We start from the raw sequence: 25,024 nt of genomic DNA on the forward strand, positions 1-25,024 counted from the left end.
CGAATGCCCGTGCTCTTGTAATTTTTACCTTCCTGATGTACCAAGGATAGGAGAGAATAAAGCTTTAAAATTTTATACACACACACACACACATATATATATACACATAGTTTTGGCTTGGGTGTGAGATTAGTGAACATAGAGGCTTGGGTGGACCATAGGGTCCATAACTTTCCAAGGAACCCACAGCCATACCCTGTGAACTGCCTCTCAGCTATCATGTTTTAAAATTTATTTTCATTAAACATTTCTTCTTAGAGGTGTAGATCTTCTGGAGGTGAAGGAAGTTGGAAGTTGAACTTGAGCCTTATAGCATGGATATGATGACCTGGCCATTGTGAACTCTGGTTTCCTTATACCTTCCAGCTTCCCAAAAGTACCTTTGCATTTGTGGGTGGGTGGCTGGAGCCTACATTAGAAACACCATAAGCTCAGGAATGTGAATATCCATCAGAATGCTATCTTTTTTTTTTTTTTTTTTTTTGAGACAGGTTTTCTTTGTATAGTCCTGGCTGTCCTGGAACTCACGCTGTAGACCAGGCTGGCCTCGAACTCAGAAATCCGCCTGCCAAGTGCTGGGATTAAAGGCATGCGCCACCACTGCCCGGCCAGAATACTATCTTCAAGATGTTTTAGGACAACCCATACAGACAACAGGATGCATACACTACCAAGAAGGTTGCTGTTGGCAGTTATTGTACATTTTTGGATTCTTTTATTGAGACTCTGGTACCTACGGTTGATCCTGAACTCATTTTCCTGTCTCTAGCAGCCAGGTGCTATGATTACACAGGAGTGCGCCGCCACGCCCAACCAGAATAGAAAGTTACTAGAAAAGGGTTTCCTTGTGGCTCAGAGTAATAAGAGAGAGATGCCAAGTGGCAGCGCGCCCAGAACCTGGATTGGAGACTGACTCTGTCCCTTCCCAGGGCCATGTGGCCCGCCTCCCTAATCGCGAGGCAGGCTGGGAAGTCGGCCACCCTAAAGATGGCGGCAGAATTGAAAAGTTGGAGCCACTCCCGCGCGGCCCTGAAGGGTTCGGGAGAGCTGGGGGGGTGGGTACTGGGGCGCCTTTCCAGAGGGTATGGGAAGGACTGGGGTCGGCAGGTGTGCTCCTCCCGCCCTGAGGATGCGTGGAGGGGCCCGGGGTGACCCTGGGTCTTCAGGGGCTTTGGGGAAAACAGGGAATCTCCCTCCTTGGTGTCGCCCTCCTTGGGCCCAGCGGTTGCCTCTAGGCGGAAGTGCGGGAGCGCTGAGGCTGTGGGCGGGGCGTGAGGGGGCGGGGTCTCCGGAGTGGGCGGGCTCCCTGGGTCCGGAAGTGCGGGTGGGGCGCGGCCGGGGCGGAGACTGCGGGCGGGCCGGCGGCGCGGTGAGCGCGGGGGTGGCGGGCCCAGAGCGAGCATGTAGCGGCCGCTGGCAGTGGGGCTCCCGGGGCGGGCCGCGGGGGCCGCACGCGGCGACATGGAGGAGGAGGGCAAGAAGGGCAAGAAGGTGAGCGCTCACCGGCGCGTCCTGCTGCCGGGCCGGGGCGTGGGGTGGGGGTCCCTCGGGGTGGGGGGGGGGGGGGGGGGGCGGGCGGCTGAGCGGGCAGGGACAGCGGTCAGGTGGGCCTGCGGCTCCCGGAGGAAGTGCCGCGCCTTTCCGGTGGGGGGGTCCCCTTTGCCGCTCGCCCCCGACCTGCTCCAGACGGCCTGTCAGGGGGCCCGCCTTCCCCGCGCGCCGGCCTGGGGCCACAAAGGAAGTGGGCCCAGTGAGGGGCCAGACGGTGGCCTGGGCTGGAACTTGGGCCACTGGGCTGTGCCTTGACCGGCGAGGCTTTTGCTGCCCACTTGGCTTTGTTTTTGGATGTCCAGTAAAAGCAAAGATGGACTTAGCTTTTCGGCGGGTTCGCTCGTCGACTGTCGCTCCTATTTAATACCACTGAGTGATTTTAGTGACGTTATGTTTGGCAGTAAGATTTAGGACATGGTTCAAGAGGCTCCTTCGTTTCTGTAGTTTAAAAAATGTGGCTTTAATTACAGGCTTGAGTAGTTGATAAAGAACGTTTTAAGAAGCCTGGGAAGACCATGTGGGGATGAACCGCTTAAACTGCCTTTAAAGCGAAAAGTGGGCTTTGATAAAATGTATCCCTTTCAAATAAATGCTTTGCAATCTTCATGTTTGCCTGTCATTTTCATTTGATAAATGTGTGCACGTTGTGGACAAGTTTAAAACAGACTTTGAATGTCCTAGCTCAGCACCACCCTGCCTCCTTGTAGCCTTTAATTGGCCACACCACTCACCACCTTGTTTTAGGAGGTGTCCCATTTTTCAGAAAGTCTTACTTGAAATAGAGTGGCCAGGTGGCCTTCAGGGAATCCAGGCCAGCGGCGCGGCCCTCACTTTCTTTTGTTTGAAGACAGAAAGTTGCACTTGCTATTTAGATGTCCTGTCAACTTGTTCCCTCCAGAGATGGTTTAAAGCTGGAAATGGGCCCGACAAAGTAATTCAGCCTACAAGTATACAAGGGGGTTTGAGCATTGTAAAAGGACTTAGCTAGAAAAGAGGGGTGCTGTTGAGGAAGGACTTGGCCCAAGTGTGGCTGATGCTGAACTGTGCCAGCTGGTCTTTGCAATGCCAGTAGCCTACATCCCTGGAGACTAGTCATTGTATTTGTCTCACACTCTTAGTGCCCTGTAAGACACCTGGCCCACGTTCTTGTTTAGGACAAATTGCCTGGCTGGTATATGTTGTCTTGTATATCATACCACTTTGGGTAGAAGGCTGAGGAGCAGAGAGATGCATTAAGACTTCCCCCTGAGCTTTTGGATCAGTAGCAAGACAATCTTTTTTTGTTTGTTTTGTTTTTCGAGACAAGGCTTCTCTGTGTAGCCCTGGCTGTCCTGGGACTCACTCTGTAGACCAGGCTTGAACTCAGAAATCCACCTGCCTCTGCCTCCCAAGTGCTGGGATTAAAGGCATGCACCACCATGCCCGGCTCTTGTAGCAAGACAATCTTACAATTATATGCAGTGAAAAAAAAATAAGTACAGAAAAAGGCAGTGGTTAATTTCAGTGTCTCAGTTAAAGGAGATAATGTGTTGTGTAGGGATCTATGCTAGCAGTTGTAGGCATTCTGCCACCTGCTTTAGTTTGTTCCCTGTAAACAAGTGAGACAACCTTTGGGACCTGAGTTTCTATGTAGGCCATGACTGAACACAGTTTACCAGGTATCTTCCTATAAGGAGCTTGCAGAACCTTCCTAATATGTTTGTCTTTGAGACACACTTTCTCTGTTATGTAGCCCTGGCTGTCCTGAAACTCAGATGTCTAGATCAGGCTGGCCTTGAAATCACTGAGGTCCTGCCTTTCAGTACTGGGTTAAACGCTGGGCCACAACACCTGACATTTTTTATTTTTATTTTATTAAGATTTATTTATAATACATAAGTACACTGTAGCTGTCTTCAGACACCCAAGAAGAGGGCATCAGATCTCATTACGGGTGGTTTCTGGGATTTGAACTCAGGACCTTCAGAAGAGCAGTCAGTGCTCCTACCGGCAGAGCCATCTGGCCAGCCTCCCCCCCCCCTTTTAAGATTTATTTATTATTTTATGTATATGAGTACACCATTACTCTCTTCAGACACACTAGAAGAGGGCATCAGATTTCATTACACATGGTTGTGAGCCACCATGTGGTTGCTGGGATTTGAACTCAGGACCTTAGGAAGAGCAGTCAGTTCCCTTACCCACTGAGCCATCTCACCAGCCCCTTAAGTGGTTTTCATAATGGTCAGTTAACAAGAGGTACTTGTTTTAAACATTTAATGAATTCATCCCATTTCCCACACCAAGGCAGAGATTCCCTGTGTAGATCTGGGTGTCCAGGAACTGGCTCTGTTGGTCAGGCTGCTCTTAAACCTAAGAGATTGTCCTGTCCCTGATGTGCACCACAACAGCCTGGCTACAAATTCAAACTTTTAATAAATTTTACATTTGGACATTTAAATGCACCCAGCTCTTTCAGAAAGGTGCAGATGAGCCTATGAAAATATGAATGGGTGCTGAAGATGTAGCTTGTTTGGTATAGTGCTTGCCTGCTAGGTATGAAGCCCTGGTTCTAATCTCAGGTGCTTTGGATGCCCCAGAGGAATGATGGTATATTGTAATCCTGGCACTTGGGAGGGGGAGGTCAGAGGCTCTAAAGTTCAAGGTCATCCTTGGCAGTTTACTATGGATCATGGCCAACCTGGAATATAAAAGAACCTGTCTCAAAACTGGACTGGCAGGCCCTTTCCAGGTCTCAGATACTTGATGTCTTATCAAGCAATAGTTTTTTGTTTGTTTGTTTTTTGTTTTTTTTTTTGTTTTTTTTTTTTTGTTTTGTTTTTTGAGACAGGGTTTCTCTGTGTAGCCCTGGCTGTCCTGGAACTCACTCTGTAGACCAGGCTGGCCTCGAGCTCAGAAATCTGCCTGCCTCTGCCTCCCAAGTGCTGGGATTAAAGGCGTGCGCCACCACGCACGGCTTCAAGCAATAGTTTTACTGTGGCCTTTAATTCAGACAGAGAGATCAGTGTACTGCTGGCGATACCAAGGACCAAGTAGATTTTCTGGAAGTGGTCCCAGGTGTTGTCCTGCCATATTCAAGCTACTATAGCAACAAAAGTATGGTGACTGTATATCTCTATCAAACAGTCTGTAAAACCAGTTATGTTCATGAACCCGCAGTCATGGAGATGCAAGAAAAGCTAGAGAGCTTGCGGAGCTAGTTGTTGTAGAGCTGGATCAATCCCAGGCCAGGCCAGAGGGATGAGTGCATCAGAAAAACTGGCTGTTGTGAGCCTTGTAAAGGGCTGTAGCGTGACCACTTGATGTTTGTAGAGTGGCTGGTACCTCTCAAACTGAAAGACCTGTTTTTGGTGAATGAGGCTCTTGTTTTTATATTAAAAGTTTACTTTTTAATTGAAAATTTTTAATGATTTATTTTTATTTTATGTATATTGGTGCTTTGCCTGTATAGAGAGTGTCAGATCCCCTGGAACTGGAGCTACAGGCAGTTGTGAGCTGCCCTGTAAGTGCTGGGAATTGAACCCTAGTCCTCTGGAAGAACGGCCAGTGATCTTTTTGTTTTTAATGAACTAATTTATCTTATTTATATCCCAAATGCTGCCCCTCCCCCTTTCTGGTCTTCCCTCACAGAGTCTTTCCTTGCATCCCTCCCCCCTTCTCTTCTGAGAGTATGGGGTTACCCCTGGGTATCCCCTCACTCTGGAGCATCAAGTCTGTGCCAGCAGCCAGTGTTCTTAATTGCTGAGCCATTGGTCCAGTCCCTTTTAATTTTGTATATGTGCATGTCTGGGTCTGCTCATGTACGTGTGGGTACCTGCGAAGGCCAAACGTAATGGATCTCCCTGGAGCTGGTCTTAGAAGCAGTTATAAGCCACAAGATAGGATGTTGGGAATTAAACTAGAATCCTCTTCAAGAACAAACAGTTAAGTGGTTTTAACTCCTGAGCCATCTCTCCATACCTGAATAAGCCTCCTATGTACGAAATAGTCTCAGATCTTGTATATTGTAGTATTATGCTATACTGTATATGATGCAATGTAACCTTCTCTGCCCTCCTTTTCCAAGACAGGGTCTCACAAAGCCCAGACTAGTGTGAAACCTACTATGTAGTCAAGTATGGATGACCTTTAACTCTGATTTTCTGCCTTCCTCTGAGGGCTGAGATCATAGGTATGCACATGGGGACTAAATCCAGGGCTTTGTGTGTGATAGGCATTCAGTCATTCTATTAATTTAAGCTACATTCTGTTTTCTTACCCTTTTTTTTTTTTCGAGACAGGGTTTCTCTGTGCAGCCCTGGCTGTCCTGGAACTCACTTTGTAGACCAGGCTGGCCTCGAACTCAGAAATCCTCCTGTGTCTGCCTCCTGAGTGCTGGGATTAAAGGTGTGCACCACCATACCTGTTTCTTACCCATTTTTTTAAAAAAATATTTATTTATTTATTTATTATATGTAAGCACACTGTAGCTGTCTTCAGACACTCCAGAAGAGAGCATCAGATTTCGTTACGGATGGTTGTGAGCCACCATGTGGTTGCTAGGATTCGAACTCAGGACCTTTGGAAGAGCAGTCGGCGCTCTTAACTGCTGAGCCATCTCACCAGCCCCCTTCTTACCCATTTTTAAGGACAGGCACTTAACAGCCCAGGTTGGTCTAGAACTCATTTTGAAGCTAAGAATGACTGAACTATTCAACTTCTGACCCTCCTGCCTCTGCCTTCTGAGAACTGGGATTGCAGGCATGTACCTTCTTGTCTCTATTTAAGGATTGCTGGAATGAGCCCAGAGATTTGTTCAAGCTAGGCAAATGCTTTGCTAACTTACTGGCTTTAAATTTGTTACAGTTTTCTTCCTAGGTGTTGAGATTGCAGGCATGTACCAACACATCTGGCTAGTAAATACTTTTTTTAAAAAAAATATTTATTTATTATTATACATAAGGACATTATGGCTGATGTCAGATGCACCAAAAGAGGGTGTCAGATCTCATTACGGGTGGTTGTGAGCCACCATGTGGTTGCTGGGATTTGAACTCAGGACCTTTGGAAGAGCAGTCAATGCTCTTAACCACTGAGCCATCTCACCAGCCCTAGTAAATACTTTTTAAAATTATTATTTTTAATTTCTTAGATTTCTTATGTATATGAATGTTTTGCGTAAATGTATGTTTGTCCACCATATGTGTGCAAGTGGCCAAGGAGGTCAGAAAAGGGTGTTAGATCCCCTGGAATTGGAGTTACAGAAAGGTGTGAGCTGCAGTGTTGGGACTGGAATGGAACCCTGAGCAATCTGTAAGAGGAAGAAACTCTACAGCCCCTTACTTAGTTGTGTGTGTCCACTAATTGGCATATGGCAGTCAAAGAATAAATAACCTATAGGGTGTGAGTCTGTAACGCCAGTTCCAGGGAATTTGATGCCTTCATCTGGCCTCCATAGGCACCCACACTCAGATACACACACACACACACCATACAGATAGATTTTTTTTTTCCTTGAGACAGAGTCTGACCGTCCCTGGCTGGTCTGGGATCTGGGCTACTACTGAAGGTCGGTCAGAAGCTGAGAAGCAGTAGAGACACCCATAAATCTGCTGAGACTCATGGGCTACAGGAGATTAATGCTGGTCTATGTACACTGAAGCTGTTGTAGAGGTGTGCTGCAGTAATCTGCTTACTTATCCATTAGATGAATGTTGGTCAGCACCACCAGTGCCAGGCACAGACAGCCAGCAGCTTCCACCTAGGAAGTGCAACCAAGGACAGGGTGAAGAAGTTTTGATACAAATGATCAGGAAAACCTTTCAATTATGGAAACTTCAAGTACGAATCCAACTCCCATGGCTGACTTCAAATAGGATTGATGTGTAGGCAGCCCTTTTTACTTTATTCTCATTCCTACTTGTACCTGTGTGGGCTGAATTATCCCTACATCTCCCAAGTTCATGTTCTGTAGTTCACCCCCACAGTTTCATGAGGTGACTGCATATGGAGGGGGAGCGCTTTAAAAAGGTACCTAAATGTTTCTTGTTGATTGTTTTTGAGATACGATCCCTAGCTTAGGCTGTCCTAAGCTTACTTAGTAGTCCAGGCCAGCCTTCAAGCTGTGGAAACTATTCTAGCCTCACATAGTGCAGAAATTAGAGGCATGCACCACCAGATCTGGCAAGAGATGCTTAAGTTTAAATGGTGCACCTGTGGCTCTCTGTGATCTGATTTGAGTTGCATTCTTATGAGAAGAGACAGAGACACAGTGTGGGATCCAGGAAGAAGATGCTAGCCAACAACGTGCATAGGAGAAGCCTAGGAGAAGTAGCCCTGCCGACACCTTGACCTTGAGTTTCCAGCTCCCAGCACTGGGAGAAATAAGTTTCAGCGGATCAAGTAAGCCTGTTTGTTTGTTTGTTTGTTTGTTTTGAGACAGGGTTTTTCTGTGTAGCCCTGGCTGTCCTGGAACTCACTCTGTAGACCAGGCTGGCCTCGAACTCAGAAATCCGCCTGCCTCTGCCTCCCGAGTGCTAGGATTAAAGGCGTGCGCCACCACCGCCCGGCGCCATTTTTAAAAAATAACTTTATGGGGCTGGAGAGACGGCTCAGCGGGTAAGAGCACCAACTGCTCTTCCAGAGTTCCTGAGTTCAATTCCCAGCAACCACATGGTGGCTCACAACCATCTGTAATGGGATCTGACGCCCTCTTCTGGTGTGTCTGAAGACAGCAACAGTGTACTCATATAAATGAAATAAATAAATCTTTAAAAAAATTAGCATTATTTATTTTTGGCAGTACAGGGTATTGAACCTGGGGCCTTGAGCATACTAGGCAAGTGTTGTACCACTGAATGAACATCTCAGGTTTTCTGTTTGTTTGTTTTGTTTGAGACAGGGTTTTTCTGTGTAGTCCTGGCTGTCCTGGAACTCACTCTGTATACCAGGCTGGCCTTGAACTCAGAAATTTGCCTGCCTCTGCCTCCCAAGTGCTGGGATTAAAGGCGTGCGCCACCGTGCCCGGCAACATCTGTGTTTTTTATCATGAGTTTATGATATGTCTGTGTGGCCCTGGGAAGATTTATTTATTTATTTATTTATTTTTACTACTTTAAGAGAGAGGGTTTCTCTGTGTAGCCCTCCCCGTCCTGGAACTTGCTCTGTAGACCTGGTTGGCCTCTAGCTCAGAAATCCTCCTGCCTCTTCCGTAGTACTGGAATTAAAGGCGTGCATCACCACCAGCTTAGGAAGATTTTTTTTTAAAAATGTTTTCCCTTCTTCTTCTTCTAGTGTGTATATGAGGAGGGAAAGGGAAGGGGGGGAGTCTGTGTGCCTGTGTGTACTTATTCAGGCGTACTTGTACACATGGAGGCAGAGATTAAACACTGTCTTCCTCTGTTGCTCTTCACACTTACAGGGTCTCAGTGAGCCTAGAGCTCTGTCTCAGTTAAGGTTGGCTGGCTAGCGAGCCCCTGTGATCGTCCACTCACCAGCTTTCGGGTTGCACACACACACACACACACACACACACACACACACACGCATGCACGTGCGCTCCTGGAAGTTACATGAGTGCCAGGGGCTTGGACTTAGGGATCTGTTCTTGTGCGGTAGGCATTTTGTCCATTGAGCCATCTGAGCCCCTTAGCAGGGTATCTTGAGAATGACTCGAGAGGACAGATTGTAGGTGGGAAGACTCTGTCCCTAGGGAGCTTTCTGTTTCGCTCTGGACAAGCTCTTGGTGCACCTCACTCTGTTTGAGGGAACTTGAGATAGCATTTTACCTTGTTCCTGGGTGCCTCTGAATTCACTGTATGTAGCTCAGTCTGCTCATAACTCATGGTTATGATCCACCTTCAACCTCCTGAATGCTGGGATTGCAGGCATGAGCCGTCATATGGTCAAGGAATCACATAGAGTATTTTGGGTGTAGACTCCACGGAGGAACACATTTTGTCTTTGGGGGTCTCACACCGCCATTGTAAGCCTGGGTCCCTTCAGTGTGCTTGCTGCTACAATACTTGTCTCTTAGTCTGAGAGAAACAACAGGATTTTGTCTTGTTGATGAGACAGGATCTATGCAGCCCTGGCTGGCCTCGTACTAGCTATGTAAACCAGGCTGACCTTGAACTCAGAAATATGCCTGCCTCTGTCTCCTAGTGCTAGAATTAATGGCAAGTTCTTGGCCGCAGCAGCAGCTCCTCATTTGACTATGAGAAGTGAAAGGGTTTGTGTTTGGATTGTCCAGTGAGACAGACAGTAGATGTTTGGTTTTTTTATTTTGGTTTCTGGCACCGAGGGTTGAAAAACCCAGGGCCTCATCATGCATGTAAGGCAGGGGCTCTATCACTGGGTCACACCCCCAAACAAGGTCTTTTTCTTTTCTTTTTCCAGTATAAATAGGAAACTTTCTTCCTTTCCTCTGTGCTGGTGCCAAATATGTGACACTTTTTTCCTCTCAAGTGTACCTGATTGGTAACAGTTTTTTGTTTGGATTGTGTGAAGAACTAGGCTTTTGACTACAGGCATTAAGTGTATACAATGAAAGTAATCCTCTTTAATAAGCACAGAAGGAAGTTGGAATTTGGCTTTTGTTTGGGGCTTAAGGTGGTGTATTGTGTCACCCAGGGAGGTAGAAAGAATGGCTGAGCTCTGCCAGTGAGCAGAGTGGTCAGCCTAAGCCTGCCTGTTCCTGTTCTTACCGGACAGGACTCTGTGCGCTGTCACTTGGGTGTAGAGTACACTTCATGTGCGTGATGACTTGTAGCTCTGAGGGGTGAAAAAGAAAAATATCAGTATCCATCCTATAGTTTACAATTCCAGGAACGTTTTCCTGACATCTTCTGTGACTTAGAATTCTGTCTCCTTTGTTGCTTTACATGGAGTGAGTTATTAAGGAAACCTAGGGGCTGGGCATGGTAGTGCACACCTTTAATCCTCCAACGATTTGGAGGCATAGACCAGGTGGATGGAGACCAGCCTGGTCTACATAGTGAGTTCTCAGCCAGTCAGGGTCACATAGTAAGGCTCTGTCTCAAAGGGGAGGAGGGGCTGGATATGGCGCATTGGTAAAGAAAGAACACTGACTACCTACTTGTCCAGAGAACCCAGGTTTGACTCCCAGAATAAACATGCTAGAAGCTGTTTGTGACCCTATCTGACATCTGCTTTGTAGCCTTCTTGGGCACCAGGCACAAATGTACACACAGACATACATGCAAGCAGATCACACAGACACATAAAAATAAAAACATTTAAAGAGAAAGGAGACAACCTAGATTGACAGGCTCACATATGCGAGTCTATCCTGGTCTGATAATGTAGCTGTGTGTGTCTGCTGTTCAGTAACTCCCTCCCTAGCTCCTGGCAGCTAGGCATTCGCTGTCAGACCCCAGACAGCTTCTGTCTTGAGATTCCACCAGTGTCGTCTTTATCCTGAAACCCACAGTGCTGGGCTTCTGATCTTTCTCTTTTCTTTGTTTCCTTTTTTGTTTGTTTGTTTTCTGAGAAGGGATTTTTCTGTGTAGCCCTGGCTGTCCTGGAACTCACTCTATAGACCATACTGGCCTCAAACTCAAGAAATCCACCTGCTGCTGCCTCCTGAGTACTGGGATTAAAGATGTGCACCACATTGGCCAGCTGTTGTCCTTTTTTAACCCAGCTGCCACAGCAGCACTTTATTTTATTTTTAAACATTTATTTTTATTTTATATGCATAAATGTTTTGCCTGATGTGTATGCACCATGTGCATGCAGTGCCTGTGGAGGCCAGAAGAGGGCATTGGGTCCCCTGGAACTGGAGGTACAGGCATTTGTGAGCTGCTGTGTGGTGTTGGCAATTGGACCCACATAATATGCGAGAGCAGCCCGTGCTCTAACTGCTAAGCTGTCTGCAGCTCGCTAGCATTTCATTATGAGTTATGATTTTTCTTTTAATTCCTCAGGTGTTCTGAGATTACAGGTGTGTGCGACTGTACCTGCATTTCCATGAGGACTGGAGCTCAGGTTCTCATGTTTGCATCTCCCCAGCTTTCCCCTACTTTACAGTTTTCAGTTTTATTTTATGTGTGTAGTCGTTTTGTCTATGCTTATATCTACATGCCACACGTGTGCCTGGTACCTGCAAAGGTTCCCTGGGACTGGAGTTAGGGACAGTGTGGGTTACCATGTGGGTCCTGGGAGTTGAACCAGTTTTTCTAGCTCCATTCCCTGTTTTTGAGTTACAGTCTCTCACAGCCTAGGCCAGTCTCAAATCCACTGTGGAGTTGAGGCTGCCCTTGAACCATGAGCTTTCTGCATCTACCTCCCAAATATGGACCACTGCATTTGACTTTGGGTTTGTTTTTGTTTTTGTTTGTTTGTTGAGACAATTTCTCACTGTGTAGTCTTGGAACTCACTGTAGATCAGGCTGCCCTTTGTCTCTCAAGCACTGGGATTGAAGACATGTAACACCACACCTGGCTTGGTTGCTTTTCATTTTGTTTGTTCGTTGTTTGCTTTTTTTTCGGGGTGGGGTGGGGTGGGTTGGACAACCACAGGGTCTTCTATAGGGGAGGCTGGCCTCAAACTCTGTTTTAGTGACAGTGATCCCGCATGATCCTCCTGACTCCACCTTCCAGGTGCAGAGTCAGCACACTGGGCTCTACATCATGTCAGTACCCATTGTGTAGATCCCATCACTCACCTGACTGCACTCTCTATCCCCTGTCCATAATCCTGTCCTACCTGCTCACTGACTGTTCTGATGCATTTCAAAGGATTTTTAAAGAAGATTTATATATTTAATGTATGTGGGTACACTGCTGCTGTCCTCAGACACACCAGAAGAGGGCGTCAGATCCCATTACAGATGGCTGTGAGCCATCCCGTGGGTGCTGGGAATGGAACTCTGAAAGAAGCCAGTGTTAACCACTGAGCCATCTCTCCAGCCCCGTTTCAAACGATTTTACAGACATTACTTTACCCCAGAATGTGTCAGCATCCATGTTATTAACCAGGGATTTGCTAGCAATTTTCTTTCTTTTTCTTTTTCATTTTTTCTTTTTCTATTTTTGGTTTTTCAAGACAAGGTTTCTCTGTGTAACCTTGGCTGCTTGGCTGTCCTGGGACTAGTTTTGTAGATCAGGCTGGCCTTGAACTCAAAGAGATCTGCGTGTCTCTGCCTCTTAAATCCTCTTTTCTTTTCTTTTCTTTTCTTTTCTTTTCTTTTCTTTTCTTTTCTCTGCTCTGCTCTGCTCTGCTCTGCTCTGCTCTTCTCTTCTCTTCTTTCTTTTTTCTTTTTTTTTCCCTTTTTTTTTTTTTTTTTTTTTGGTCCCGGGCATTGAACTTAGAACCTCACTCACATGTCAGACAAGTGTTTTACCACTAAGTTATGAGTTATAACCCTAGTCCTTGCAATAGTTTTTCTTTTTTCTTTCTTTCTTTCTTTTTTTTTTTTTTAGTATTTTTTATTTTATATGCAGTGGTATTTTGTCTGTGTAAGGGTTTTAGATCCCCTGAAACTGGAGTTATAGAAGAGCAGCTAGTATTCTTAACTGCTGATCCATCTTTCCAGCCTTCTCTCTCTTTTCTTCCCTTCCCCTCCTTACTTCTTTATATTTATTTAGAGACAAGATCTCAGTAAATAGTTTGGAATGGCCTGGAACTTGCCATGTAGAACAGGCTGGCCTGGCAAACTCCTTCTGCTTCCAGTGAGTTGGGTTGACATGCGGCGCTGCAATTTTAAAAAAAAGTTTTTGAGAGATAATTTGTAAACAATGAAATGTGCAGTCTCCATTGCACATTAATTAATTCTTGACAAATGCATACATTGACAACTTGTCAGCTTTCTATAAACTATACCAAAACCCTGTAGATAATCAACTTTAAAATGCTGCTCTGTGATTTATTGCCCCAGTGTTGGGCCCTGGTCAGGTGGCAATGGAAGAGGATGTGTGTCGGAGAGCCTGCTGACCTAGAGCCAAGGGGCAAAAGCTCAAACACACACGTGTACAATCAAAGTGGAGGTACACATACACACACACACACACACACACACACACACACACACACACACGTGTGACTTCAGGACCTTTTGGCAGGAGGCCATTTGGACTCCCAAATGTCCATTTCCAATTCTGGAATTCCAATGCTTGGGACCAGACATTCACCACACAGGCTGTTTGGGAGAAAAGTCAAACATCCAAACTGTAGCAGAGCCAACAATTCTGAGAAATAGATCCCCATGGTCCCTGGAGTACCCATCTGTCTTCTAGCCAGGCTCCTCAGTTGCTAGTGTCTCAGAGCTGGTTAAGAGTAAGTTGTGGGGCAGAAGTAGTGAGTGATCCATGCCTGTAATGCCAGCACTCAGAGGAGAGGCAGGACAGTTACAAGTTGAAGCCAGATTGTACATAATGAGACCCTGTCTTCAAAACAAAACAAGAATAAACTGCCTCTTAAGGTTTTATTAGATATCTTGCTATCTTTGTCTGATCTTGCTCTCACAACCTAAGTGTTTGCTGTAATAAGTGAGGGTTGGACTCAGGATCTTATACTTACTAACAACTGAGTGACAGCTATATCCCCAGCCTTGAATAGGAATTTTAGTTAAGTTGTTAATGTTATTATTACTATTTGAGGCAGGGTTTATTGTTGCAGCCCTGGCTGTCCTGCAGCTCACTATGTAGATTAGGTTATCCTTGAACTCACAGAGACCCACCTGCCCCTGCAGCCGCAGTGCTCAGATTAAAGGCTTACACTACTCACAGCAAGCAGTTCTGCCTCAGCCTCCTATGGGAATTACAGCTGTGACCTACTGTGCCTAGCTATATTCAGCTTTATAAGGTAATACTAAACTGTTTCCTAGTGATTTCTTTCTTTTCCTTTCCCCAGCTCTCTTTCTTTCACACTATCTTACTATATAGCACATACTACCTTTTTTTTTTTTTTTAAAGATTTATTTATTATATGCAAGTACACTGTAGCTGTCTTCAGACACTCCAGAAGAGGGCGCCAGATCTCGTTGCGGATGGTTGTGAGCCACCATGTGGTTGCTGGGATTTGAACTCTGGACCTTCGGAAGAGCAGTCGGGTGCTCTTACCCACTGAGCCATCTCACCAGCCCCCATATACTACCTTTAATTTGAGATCTTCCAGCCTAAACGTCTTAGTCTTTTAAAAAGATGTTTTTAAAACTGTTCTTTGACAGTTTCCTACCAATACACAGTGTATTTCTGAACCCCTTCTTCCAAAAAAAAAAAAAAAAAAAAGCTTTTGAGTGATTGGACTTACAGAATATTTTATTTTTAGTAATGTGTGTGTCCTTACGTGTATTCTGAGTAGAGTCTCTGAGGCCTAGAGTAGTGTGCCACTGGTTGTGAGCCACCCAGTGTGGATGCTAGGAACTGAACCCAGTATTCTGCGAGAGTAGAATTTGCTCTTAAATGCTAAGCTGGCTCTCTTTCCACTCACCAAGTTTAACTTGGATGCTTGCTGCGTGTAGATTGTGGGGTTATTTACTGGAGCGAGGGGAACTGACCATGGCTATTCTACTGACCCCTCTCATCTGACTCCCCGAAGCTCTTCACTAGGCTGGGGCCGGAGTTCTCCCCAGGGATGGAGTGTTGGTGTGTGTGACTGCAGTGGCCATGACAGACCCCAAAGACAGTGTGTCACAGCACCCCTCATCTTCCAGCTCTTACGTTCTTTCTGCTCCCTCATCTGCGTTGTTCCTGACCCTTACAGGGGTGCCACAGATGTCTGGTTTCGGGGCTGAGCATGCAACACTTACTACTCTCAGTGCTTTGACCGGTTATGAGTCTGCATTAAGCACGACCACTGTAAAAGAAGCATCTCTGGGGCTGGAGAGACGGCTCAGCGGGGAAGAGCACCAACTGTTCTTCCAGAGGCCCTGAGTTCAATTCCCAGCAGCCACATGGTAGCTCACAACCATCTGTAATGGAATCTGATGCCCTCTTCTGGAGTGTCTGAAGACAGCTACAGTGTACTCACATATAATAAATAAATAAAACTTAAAAAAAAAAAAAAAAGAAAAGGAAGCTTCTCTGGCCATGGCTGAGAGCATCACAGATCTGAGTGTGAGAGGAAACGTTTAGGGGCTGGAGAGGAGCTCGCTGGTCACGAGCACTTGGTAGTCACAGGTCCCTGTAACTCTGGTTACAGGGGATCCACTGCCCTCTTCTGACTTCTTGAGCACCAATCATGTGGTACACAGACATGAATGCAGGTAAAACATTCACACATACAATAAATGTATTTAATTTTAGAAATTTAAATACACACACACACACACCCTCACTCATTCACAGAAGGCAGTTTGGCAACATGTCCATTTGCCAAAACAGTAGTCGATCCCTCTCAGAGCTCCTGGGCTGTGGGCAGATTTTCAGCTCTCATTCAGAAAGTTAGACAAGGTTTCATGTGACAGTCCACACTTCGGGAACTTAGTAGTTCAGGCTGTCCTCGAGGTGGTGACTGTCTGCTTACTTTAGCCTCCTGATGATAGGTAGGAGCCACCATGCCAGGCAAACATGAGTGTGCTTCTTTTCCTTTGTAATACAAGGCTTTGTATGTGCTTGGTAAGCATTCGCACTCAGAGCTGGATCCTCAGCCTTTCTCATGTTAGTAGCTACATTTAAAAAATAGTTTCTGTGAGAATTTTCTACGATGACATTTTACTATATTCACCCCTCCCCCAGCTCCTCCCCTTGTCCTATCTGCTTCTCTACCCCCCACATTTGTCTTTTTTTAACCCCCTATCTACCGAGTTCAGTTTGTGCTGTCCATATATTCATGGGTGTATAGCCTTCAACTGGATCATGATTTACCTACCAGGGGCAGCTATGAATTGCCAGAAACACCCTGCTATGTAGGAGTGGGATTCCATGTCCACATTCCCTCTTTATAGGACTGGTCACCAAGCACACTTCCTGTAGGGGGCTAAAGGGACCTATCTCTCAAGTGCTGAGATTGCAAGTGTATGCCATCATTCCTGGTACAAATGTTCATGTGTAAAGTGCGAGTAGTGCAACTGTGGTGGTCCAGGGGATCTCCCATGGAGAACGAGCTGATCAGACTTAGTGTAAGAAAGACTGCCCTTGCAGGAACCAACATTCAAGCTGCTTCCAGGATCTGCTTCACACTGGAACTGCTCGGAGATGCTGCATGGCTCATTTACAGTGTGCTGGAGGAGGGTGGGGACCGAGATTTGCGCCTGCAACTAGGGGAAGAATTCATATTTAGCATACACAAGGCCTCGGGGCTTTGATCTCCAGCACAAGAAAATAAAGACGAACATTTATTTGTATGTTTGGTCTGTAAGCGATGGGCAGATGTTGGCCAATCCCAGTCTGTCCAACTCCAGGTCATTCATTCATCTTGGTTTAGCTATTTCTGTTTTATTACCCCCCTTGATCTTCTGTAACCTCTAGGACAGCGGAGTTGTCCTCTTTCATAGCTGTCTGCTCTTGTTCTGTGGTGTAGCTCTTTTTTTTCCCCTGGTGCTGGTACTTTATGTCTTTGTGTACATTAGGCCATGAATTCGTATGGAATGGGCTCCAACAGCTCAGGCTCTTTTCCGTTAGTCCTCACAAAGTGTGCTTCTCTGGGTGGCGCAGGCTGGCGCTTCAGCTGCACCCAGGTGCCCTTCTCTTTGGCTTCCTTTTTCTTCTGGTCGTTCTCCTTCACCCGCTTCAGGAAGCTGTCCCTGCTCTTTGAGTGTTTGATGTGCTCAATCCGCACGTTGATCCTCTTGGCCAGAATTTTGCCCTTAACTTGCTTGTTGACAATGATGCCCACGGCATGCCTGGTGACATTGTAGACTCTTCTGGTTTTGCCGTGGTAGTACTTATGGGGCATTCCTTTTTGAACAGTGCCCATTCCCTTGATGTCTGCAATATCACCCTTCTTGTAGATTCTCATGTATGTGGCCAAAGGAACAACGCCATGTTTCCTAAAAGGCCTAGGGAACATATGGGGGGGGGGGGGCTCTCCTCTTTCCCTTTGTGTTCGCCATTTTGGCGAGTTACTGGAAGATGGCTGTTGTGGTGTAGTTCTTAAACAGCTTTCCCTGAATGCCTCTCCCTGTGTGCTGGAGGCCTTCTCCCTCCTGCTGACCCACTGGGCTTGTGGAGGAAGGATCCAGTTGCTTGGTGGAGTAGTGCTATTACCTTTTAAGTCACCCTGTTGAGGTGGGGCTGGAATAACAAAAACAATGTGGCCTCCTGGTGTCTCACTTCCTGACCGTTGTTAAGGTCAGTGTCACTTGGTTCTTTTCTGTAAAGTTTAGAAAGTAGCCCGAGGCTGTGACTGCTCTTGTTTAAAGAGGCCGTGACAGGCTGTTGGTGTCAGGTGTTGAGTCATGAGTGAGTAGGACTGCTCTCCCACTCTTCTGTGCTTTCTGAGTTTTTGGCACACAGGTGAATAAGTGAAACACAGAATTGGTCTGTGGTAACAGTTTTTTGGAACCAGGAAGGATTAAATTTATTTGTTGTAGGTCAGTGGAGCAAAACTAGATGAAATTGCCCTTTTTATGGACAAAGTTGGACAGGACACATTAGCCTTTTGATTCAGTTCAGCGTGGAATTCATGAAATGGCTCGCGTGCTTCCTTATAGGATGGTCTCGCTTAATGGATTTATGATGACACAAAGGTACCCACACAGCTTTCACTTTCAGTATATAGAATTCAGTAGATTACAAACATACCTCCTTCTGGGTTAGGTGGTATTGTTTGACAGGGCTGCTGTAGGCACTGTGAGATCAGTTAAGGCAGCTGCAGCTACACAGGAGTTGAGGTAGGTTAGATGCATTCTGATTTAATTTATGATGGGTTTACTGGGGGCTGAATTCATAGGGCCAGGAACATCTGCCTTTTGTTATATTTGCTTATTGGTCTATGGGTGTATATAGTCATACTAATTAACTAGTTAAATAGCCATTTCTATTGCAAGCTCTTCTGGAACATTCAACTAATGGTAAGGGTCTTTTATCAATAATAAAGTTTACCTTCGCCTTTCCTGGATGGAGAAGTTTAACTGTGAGGAAATTAAAACAACTTGCTTATGAACACATTGTTTTATTGCAAGTTGGTGACTTAAATTCAGGTCTCCTGGCCCTGGGCTAGTATAGGCTGAGCACTTAGCACAACTGGAAGAGGACCTGGAAATGCACCTATTCATACCTTGCTGCTGTGGCCACGTGTAGAAACAGCATATGAAGCAGGCTTGTCCTTGTCCTCCTGCCACCAGGACCACAGGGCCTGGGGTCCTCCCTGATGATGTGGTTCTGCAGTGTGCCTATGGTCAGGCTTCCAAAGACCATCAGCAATGGATTGCAACATTGCAGAGTTGGATGGAAATGGCTACGGCCTGCCCGGATGGCCTCCGCTGCCTGTGGGATTCTGCTCTGCGCAGTGGGAGAATGTTCGCTAGTTACTTTGTGTCTCTTGCAGACAGTCTTCTTGGAATTGGCTAACAGCTTTTGGATGCTCTTGCTCTTTAAGCTTTCTCAAAACTGTAAACAACTTCAGTAAGCTTTGCAGAAGGAAGCTGTGGTTTCTGGTCTTCCTGTGTGCTCATGTTTTTTAGAGGGAGGGCTTAGCATCTGACCATAGTTTTCAAACCTCTCAGAGGGGACTAGAAAAGGCACGGCAGCTGTCTGCAGAGGGGGAGGAGCGGGGATTCCTCCCAAGAAACTCCTGCAACTCCAGTGCCCCTGGAGATCTCCCATGGAGAACGAGGTAGGTTCAGACTCAGTGTAAGAAAGACTGTCCTTGTAGGAGCCACATTCAAGCTGCTTCCAGGATGTTCTTTCTTTTACACTGGACCCCCGAGCCCTGCTCAGAGATGCTGCGTGGCTCATTTTCCAGTGTGCTGGAGGAGGGTGGGAACCAAGATTTGGGCCTGGGTGTGGGTGGTTGTCTTGTCCAGCTGAGGTTGGACCAATGCACTCATTCATCTGAAGGAATGAGAGGCCGTGGGTTTTATGTCTCCCAGGGAAAATATTTCCTGCAATCTGGTCACAGTGAAAAGCTGGTGGAAGGGAAAAGGTTGAGAAATTAAGGGAACTCTGGGGAGCCTGCCCCTAGAGTGCACAACAGTCCAGGAGTGCGTAACAGACCTGGGCTGCCACAGGAATGCTGGCCTGTCCCTAGCACAGCCCGCCATGGGGTTAAGACTCCCTGGGACTTACCAATAGAGCAAGAGTAGGCAGAGATCCCATTTGATTGCATTCCTCCAGAACTAAGGAGTCGTGAGGAAGGATGTATGCAGGGGATATTGTGCCCATTGTCTTGGTCCATAAGCCCAGGTCCTTTTTCCCTTGGTAGGGACTGGAGTACTCACTCTATTCTCTCGCCCTTCCTTCCCTTCCCCAGAATCTCCAGTATCCCAGTCTTATGTTGTTAGTTGAGGATGACCTAGACCCTCTGATCTTCCTGCCTCCATCTGCAGAGTGCTATGATGATAGACCAGCGCCACCTCGCCTGGTTTTTATGAGGAGCTGGGGACTGAACCAACTGCCTTGGGCACCTGAGCTTCATCCCCATCCCTTAATTTTCTTTAAAAAAAGAAAAAGAAAAAATTGAATGTGTCACTCACAGGTGTTGCAGAGTTCCTGAAGCTGGTTGCTGTGTGTGAGGCTGCGGTTCGGTAGGCTCAGCAGAAGGGGCTTCCTTTTGTTTGGTTTGGTTTTGGCTTTTTTGAGACAAGGTTTTACTGTGTAGCCCTGACTGACTTGGAACTCAGAGATCTCTGCTTCTGCTTTTCCTGGGTGCTGGAATTAAAGGAGTGTCCCACATCCCCACCCCACCTCCCACCCCTGCTCCAGCTAGGAATTCTTTCTGTTAGAGTTTGTGTAAGATGCAGCCTGGGCAGGACGTGATTGTGAGGGATGCTAGGTAGACTCTGTAGGGAAGAGCTCCTGCGGCCCTGCTGGACAGAGCTGTGCAGGACCGGCCACAGGCCTCCTTCCAGACCCTCTCACTGACCTCTGGGCCTCTTCCCCTTACAGTCCCTCTTCCCTTCCTGGCCTGCTCTGGCTGGCTCAGTGGAGTTGCTTTTTGTCTTCCCGTTAGACTGGGGTGGGGTGGGGAAGCAGTACCTTCACTTTCGCTGTCTACAGCCATCCTGTGTGGCGTGTGGCAGGCACGGACAAGGTCTTTTGCTTTGAGCATTGGGGTAGTCTTAGGGTGAGATGAAACCTACTGAGTAGCTGGTGGTGAAGATTCAATGACATGCACCTGTCAAACTATTGCGGGCCCTTTGTACCTTAGTTTGCTTCTGTCTCAGGCTTGCTAGTGCTCTCTCCAGGATAATGTGCTGAGCTTGGGGCTTTGCAACACAGTTAGCATATGTGACTGTGTTACTTACTGATCCTCAAAGAAAGAGCTTGCTTCCCAGGAGTCTAGAGGTATTCGCTTCCCCCAACCCCCAGTAATGCTTTTATTACAAAAAGAGTTAACTGAGCTGGGCGTGGTGGCGCACACCTTTAACCCCAGCACTTGGGAGGCAGAGGCAGGCGGATTTCTGAGTTCGAGGCCAGCCTGGTCTACAAAGTGAGTTCCAGGACAGCCAGGGCTATACAGAGAAACCCTGTCTCGAAAAACCAAAAAAGAGTTAACTGCTAGAGAGAGCCCTCTCTAGTCTTTTTCTATGTCCTCTTCTTTTCCAATATATACCTCCAGGGGAGGTCAGAGGTCCATTATAGAAGAGGTGTTTGGGAGAATAAAATATGGTAATATTGTTTTTCCAGAGTCCTCCAAATCCTTCTAGGTGCTGCTGAGAATCTTCTGGTAGAAGAGGTAGATGTGGGCTGGAGAGATGGCTCAGCAGGTAAGAGCACTGACTGCTCTTCCAGAGGTCCTGAGTTCAATTCCCAGCAACCACATGGTGGCTCACAACCATCTATCATGGGATCTGATACCCTCTTCTACTGTGTCTGAAAACAGCTACAGTGTACTCATATATAAATAAATAAATAAATAAATCTTCAAAAAAAGAAGAAGAAGAAGAAGAAGAGTAGATGTATGAACGTTAGCTTTTATCTCCATATCCACGTCCTGGGGATCTTTTATTTTCTTTTGTCATTTGGGCTGTGGCTGACTAGTCCTGGTTAACTTGGAGGGGGCTTCTACTACCATGGCTGCTTTTTCTTTCTGGGCAAGTTGGAACTCCTGCATTTCTTAGATACCGTGATGTTGGCATGTGTACTGGATGCCCGCTTCTTGAGGTGTCTTGTAGTTATCCCTTCTATATCACAGCCCCAACCGCGTGGTGCTTCCATCTCCCATTCCTGCTTAGGACTGTCCCTGCGGCACTTGAACAACTTCTCCGGCCCCACCTCCTGGAAGTCTCATTGCTACGCTTGGAGGCTCACTCCTGGAGCCGTCATATGAGGTATAGATTATATAACATTGCATTTGTGTGTGTGTCCGTCTGTGTCCATGTATCCATGCCATAGTGCATGTGGAGGACAGAGTCACTCCATGAAAGGACCAGTGAGTTACTTCCAGAGATTTGTATGTTTCTGAAACAGGATCTCCTCGTGTGCACCAAGCTCAGGCCTCTCCGGCTCCCAGGGCCAGTGTCATGGGGCACCACCACGGCTCTCTGGAGAGTTGTGAGGTTTTTGTTACTGTTTTTAGGTTCCTAGTCTCTCCCCCCCACACACACACACACACATACACGCACCTTTCTTCTTTCTGTGACACTGAAGATTAAACAAGGGCTTTGTGTTTTCTAGTGAGGTAATTTTCCACTCCCGTTTCCAACTTGAAGGACTATTGTGGGCATAAGATGGCACAGAATAGAAAAATATTGACAGGGTCTGAGAGGCTTTTCAGAGAGATCCTAGAAAAGCTCTTCTCACTGTGTGTACAGGAGTTTTGTTTCTGTGTTCCCTACTCCTTTCCCAGCTTTCTTTCTTGGACCCTGGCTTGCCCCCTTACATCTGAGAACTCAGTTTCTTCAGGGAAGACTTGGTTTGGAAGCCTCTGCCTGTGTTGGGATCCACTCGGCCTGCTGCTCTTCTGGGGTCCAAATCATACACACTCCATAGCATGCTGCAGAATGAAGAATAGCAGTTGCTAAATCTGCCTTTTATTTTTGGTGTATTTATCTACAGGACATCACAGCAAATTTAAGACCTTCCGATCAATTACTGAAGTCTGATTCTGCTCATCAAAATATTATTTGTCCATTTCCTTCCTTCCTTCCTTCCTTCCTTCCTTCCTTCCTTCCTTCCTTCCTTCCTTCCTCCCTCCCTCCCTCCCTCCCTCCCTCCCTCCCTTGAAACAGGATCTCTCTATGTAGCCCTGGCTGACCTGGAACTCAGACCAGGTTGGTCTCAAACTCAGATTCTCTCGCTTCTACCTCCCAATCAAAGACCTGTGCCGCCACATCTAGCTCCTTTGCTTTTTAACCACAATCTCCTTTTACATTTTCATGTTAAGAGCTAGTGTGTTAGCTCTCACCTGTAATCATGGCACTCAGAAGTCTGCAGCAGGAAAAGTTGCCAAATTCTGCCCTAAGTGAGCCTGAGCTATAGAATATACCCTGTCTTAAAAAAGAAACCAACGGAAATAGACTCATAAACAAATCAACGAAACAAAAAGCTGAGATGCAGCCTCTGCCTTTTTTTTTTGACTTGCATGCTAGGCGGAAGCTCTCCTACCTGGTACATCCTCAGCACTCCGACGTTTTATCTGAGACCCAGTCTGACCTTGATCTTGCAATGTTCCCGCCTCAGTTTCACACTCCTCCTTGTTCAGGTTTCTTGTCCTCCAGTCCTGGATGCTGTCCTCCAGTCCGCTGTCCTAGCTGTTTGTTCCCACTAGCTGAGAACTGAGGTAACACTAATGGGTTGGTCAGCCCGTCCAGAGCATCAGTCATTTCTTATTATGGGCTGTGTTTCAGTGTTCTACATTGTAGGAACCAATTCAAATAATTTGAGGCATTGAGATGAGGGTAGCGGCACACAATTCTTGTTATATACAAGGGTCAGTGTAGGGCCAGACACCTCTCCCTCCACCGACAGTGTTCTTTCCACCTACATGGGGGCATTGAAGGCCCACTAATGGATGCTTGGAACTGAGGGTGTTGCTAAACCCAGTATCTATGTAGACTTCTTCCTTGAACCTACATGTCTATGCTAAAGTTCTAGAGTAGTAAAGAGATGAGCACCATATCTTATTATGTAGCGGCTGTAACATTGTCCTGTAGTAAGTATATTTAAAACTTACAAATTGTTACTTTCTGGAATTCTCCGTTTAGTCTTCAGCAATCACAGTTGATTGTGGGTTACAGATCTGGGAAGTGAGGCCGGGGGTAATGGGATTGTTTCAGTTTATTATCTGAGCTTGGTTAGGAAGACTCATGACTTAGGCCTGAGATTTGGGGATTGTGCTTTTTCTGGCTAGTCTGTGAGTAGACCAATGGTGACATTCAATTCTGGTCAGCTCTCCTTGTTCCTTGCTACTTAAGGTACCACAAAACCCAGGTGGTTTGACATTATGGTAGGTCACCAAAAGCTGCTGAGCTGCTGGCTGGGCTGGTTTTGCCATGGGTTTAGTTTCTCTTACTCTGCTCTTGTCCTAGTTTTTCTGCTTCACTATAGCTCTCCTGAGCATACGGACTATTTCATCCATAGCCTTCCTCTGATTACCAATCTGGTAGGCACACAAAATAAAGGTTCTGCACTGGGATTTATTACTTACTGTAGTAAGTACATGCCACATATACAAGCTACATACATGGTACATATTGGATGCTGGAAGCCACACGAGCTGCAAAGGCCAGACTAAGGATCCAGCTCTGTGGCAGGTCACTTGCTGGGCATGTGTGGAGCTGGAGAGAATGGATTCTCAGACAGTGAGAGACATATGTTGGGGCATCAGGGGCTGGCCTGGTTTCTTTGTAGAGTTCTTGCCCATGTCACCTCATTACAGAGGGTCTGTTTATCTTTTAGGCTGGGATTACAAGACACCCCAGGGCCCTTCCCAACACAGACTCTATTTTATGAGCTGTTTATCACTGTTATAGAAAGAGTAAAAGGCGTGTGGTCTGTGGGCCTGTTGATTTGGTGAGAGCTTGGTTCGAGGTTGATCTTGGCAAACCTCTGGTTTCACAGTTGGTTTCCTGTTGCATCCACGTGTAAGTTAATAATGAGTTGGACTGACAGACAACTGGAAGGGCAGACAGATGGAGCTGAGCTGCCTGCCTTTCAGAGCCAGCCTTCAGTTACTATGTACTGCAGGGAACTGTGGTTGAGGGAAGCAGCTCTGTGGGGCTGCAGGAGGAGGGCTGTGGATGTTCTTCTGCCCAGAATGATGGACTGTGCTTGTAGGGATGCTTCCGAAGGATCGTGTCCATGGACCATCAGGACATTTAAAACTCAGGAAAGCCGGGCGTGGTGGCGCACGCCTTTAATCCCAGCACTCGGGAGGCAGAGGCAGGCGGATTTCTGAGTTCGAGGCCAGCCTGGTCTACAAAGTGAG

General features: G+C 46.6%; 1 protein-coding gene and 2 pseudogenes across 2 annotated transcripts in view; 1 reads left to right on the plus strand and 2 right to left on the minus strand.

Moving 5' to 3' along the window:
* Positions 1 to 614: 614 nt before the first annotated feature.
* LOC115032636 lies at positions 615 to 739 on the minus strand (annotated as a pseudogene).
* A 609-nt stretch (positions 740 to 1,348) lies between these two features.
* Ccm2 (CCM2 scaffold protein) overlaps positions 1,349 to 25,024 on the plus strand; it is a 53,401-nt gene continuing 29,725 nt past the window's right edge. The window contains exon 1 of one of the 2 annotated variants that reach the window (XM_021177455.2): positions 1,349 to 1,491. In XM_021177455.2, coding sequence (XP_021033114.1) covers positions 1,462 to 1,491 — 30 coding nt within the window. In that variant the 5' untranslated portion in view covers positions 1,349 to 1,461. Of the gene's footprint in view, positions 1,492 to 19,211; positions 19,271 to 25,024 lie in introns of those variants that run through there. The other variant, XM_029483725.1, reaches the window with a different exon arrangement.
* LOC110305466 lies at positions 17,039 to 17,546 on the minus strand (annotated as a pseudogene).

Source organism: Mus caroli, chromosome 11 (genome assembly GCF_900094665.2).
Source record: "Mus caroli chromosome 11, CAROLI_EIJ_v1.1, whole genome shotgun sequence".
In the NCBI taxonomy this organism is placed as follows: domain Eukaryota; kingdom Metazoa; phylum Chordata; class Mammalia; order Rodentia; family Muridae; genus Mus; species Mus caroli.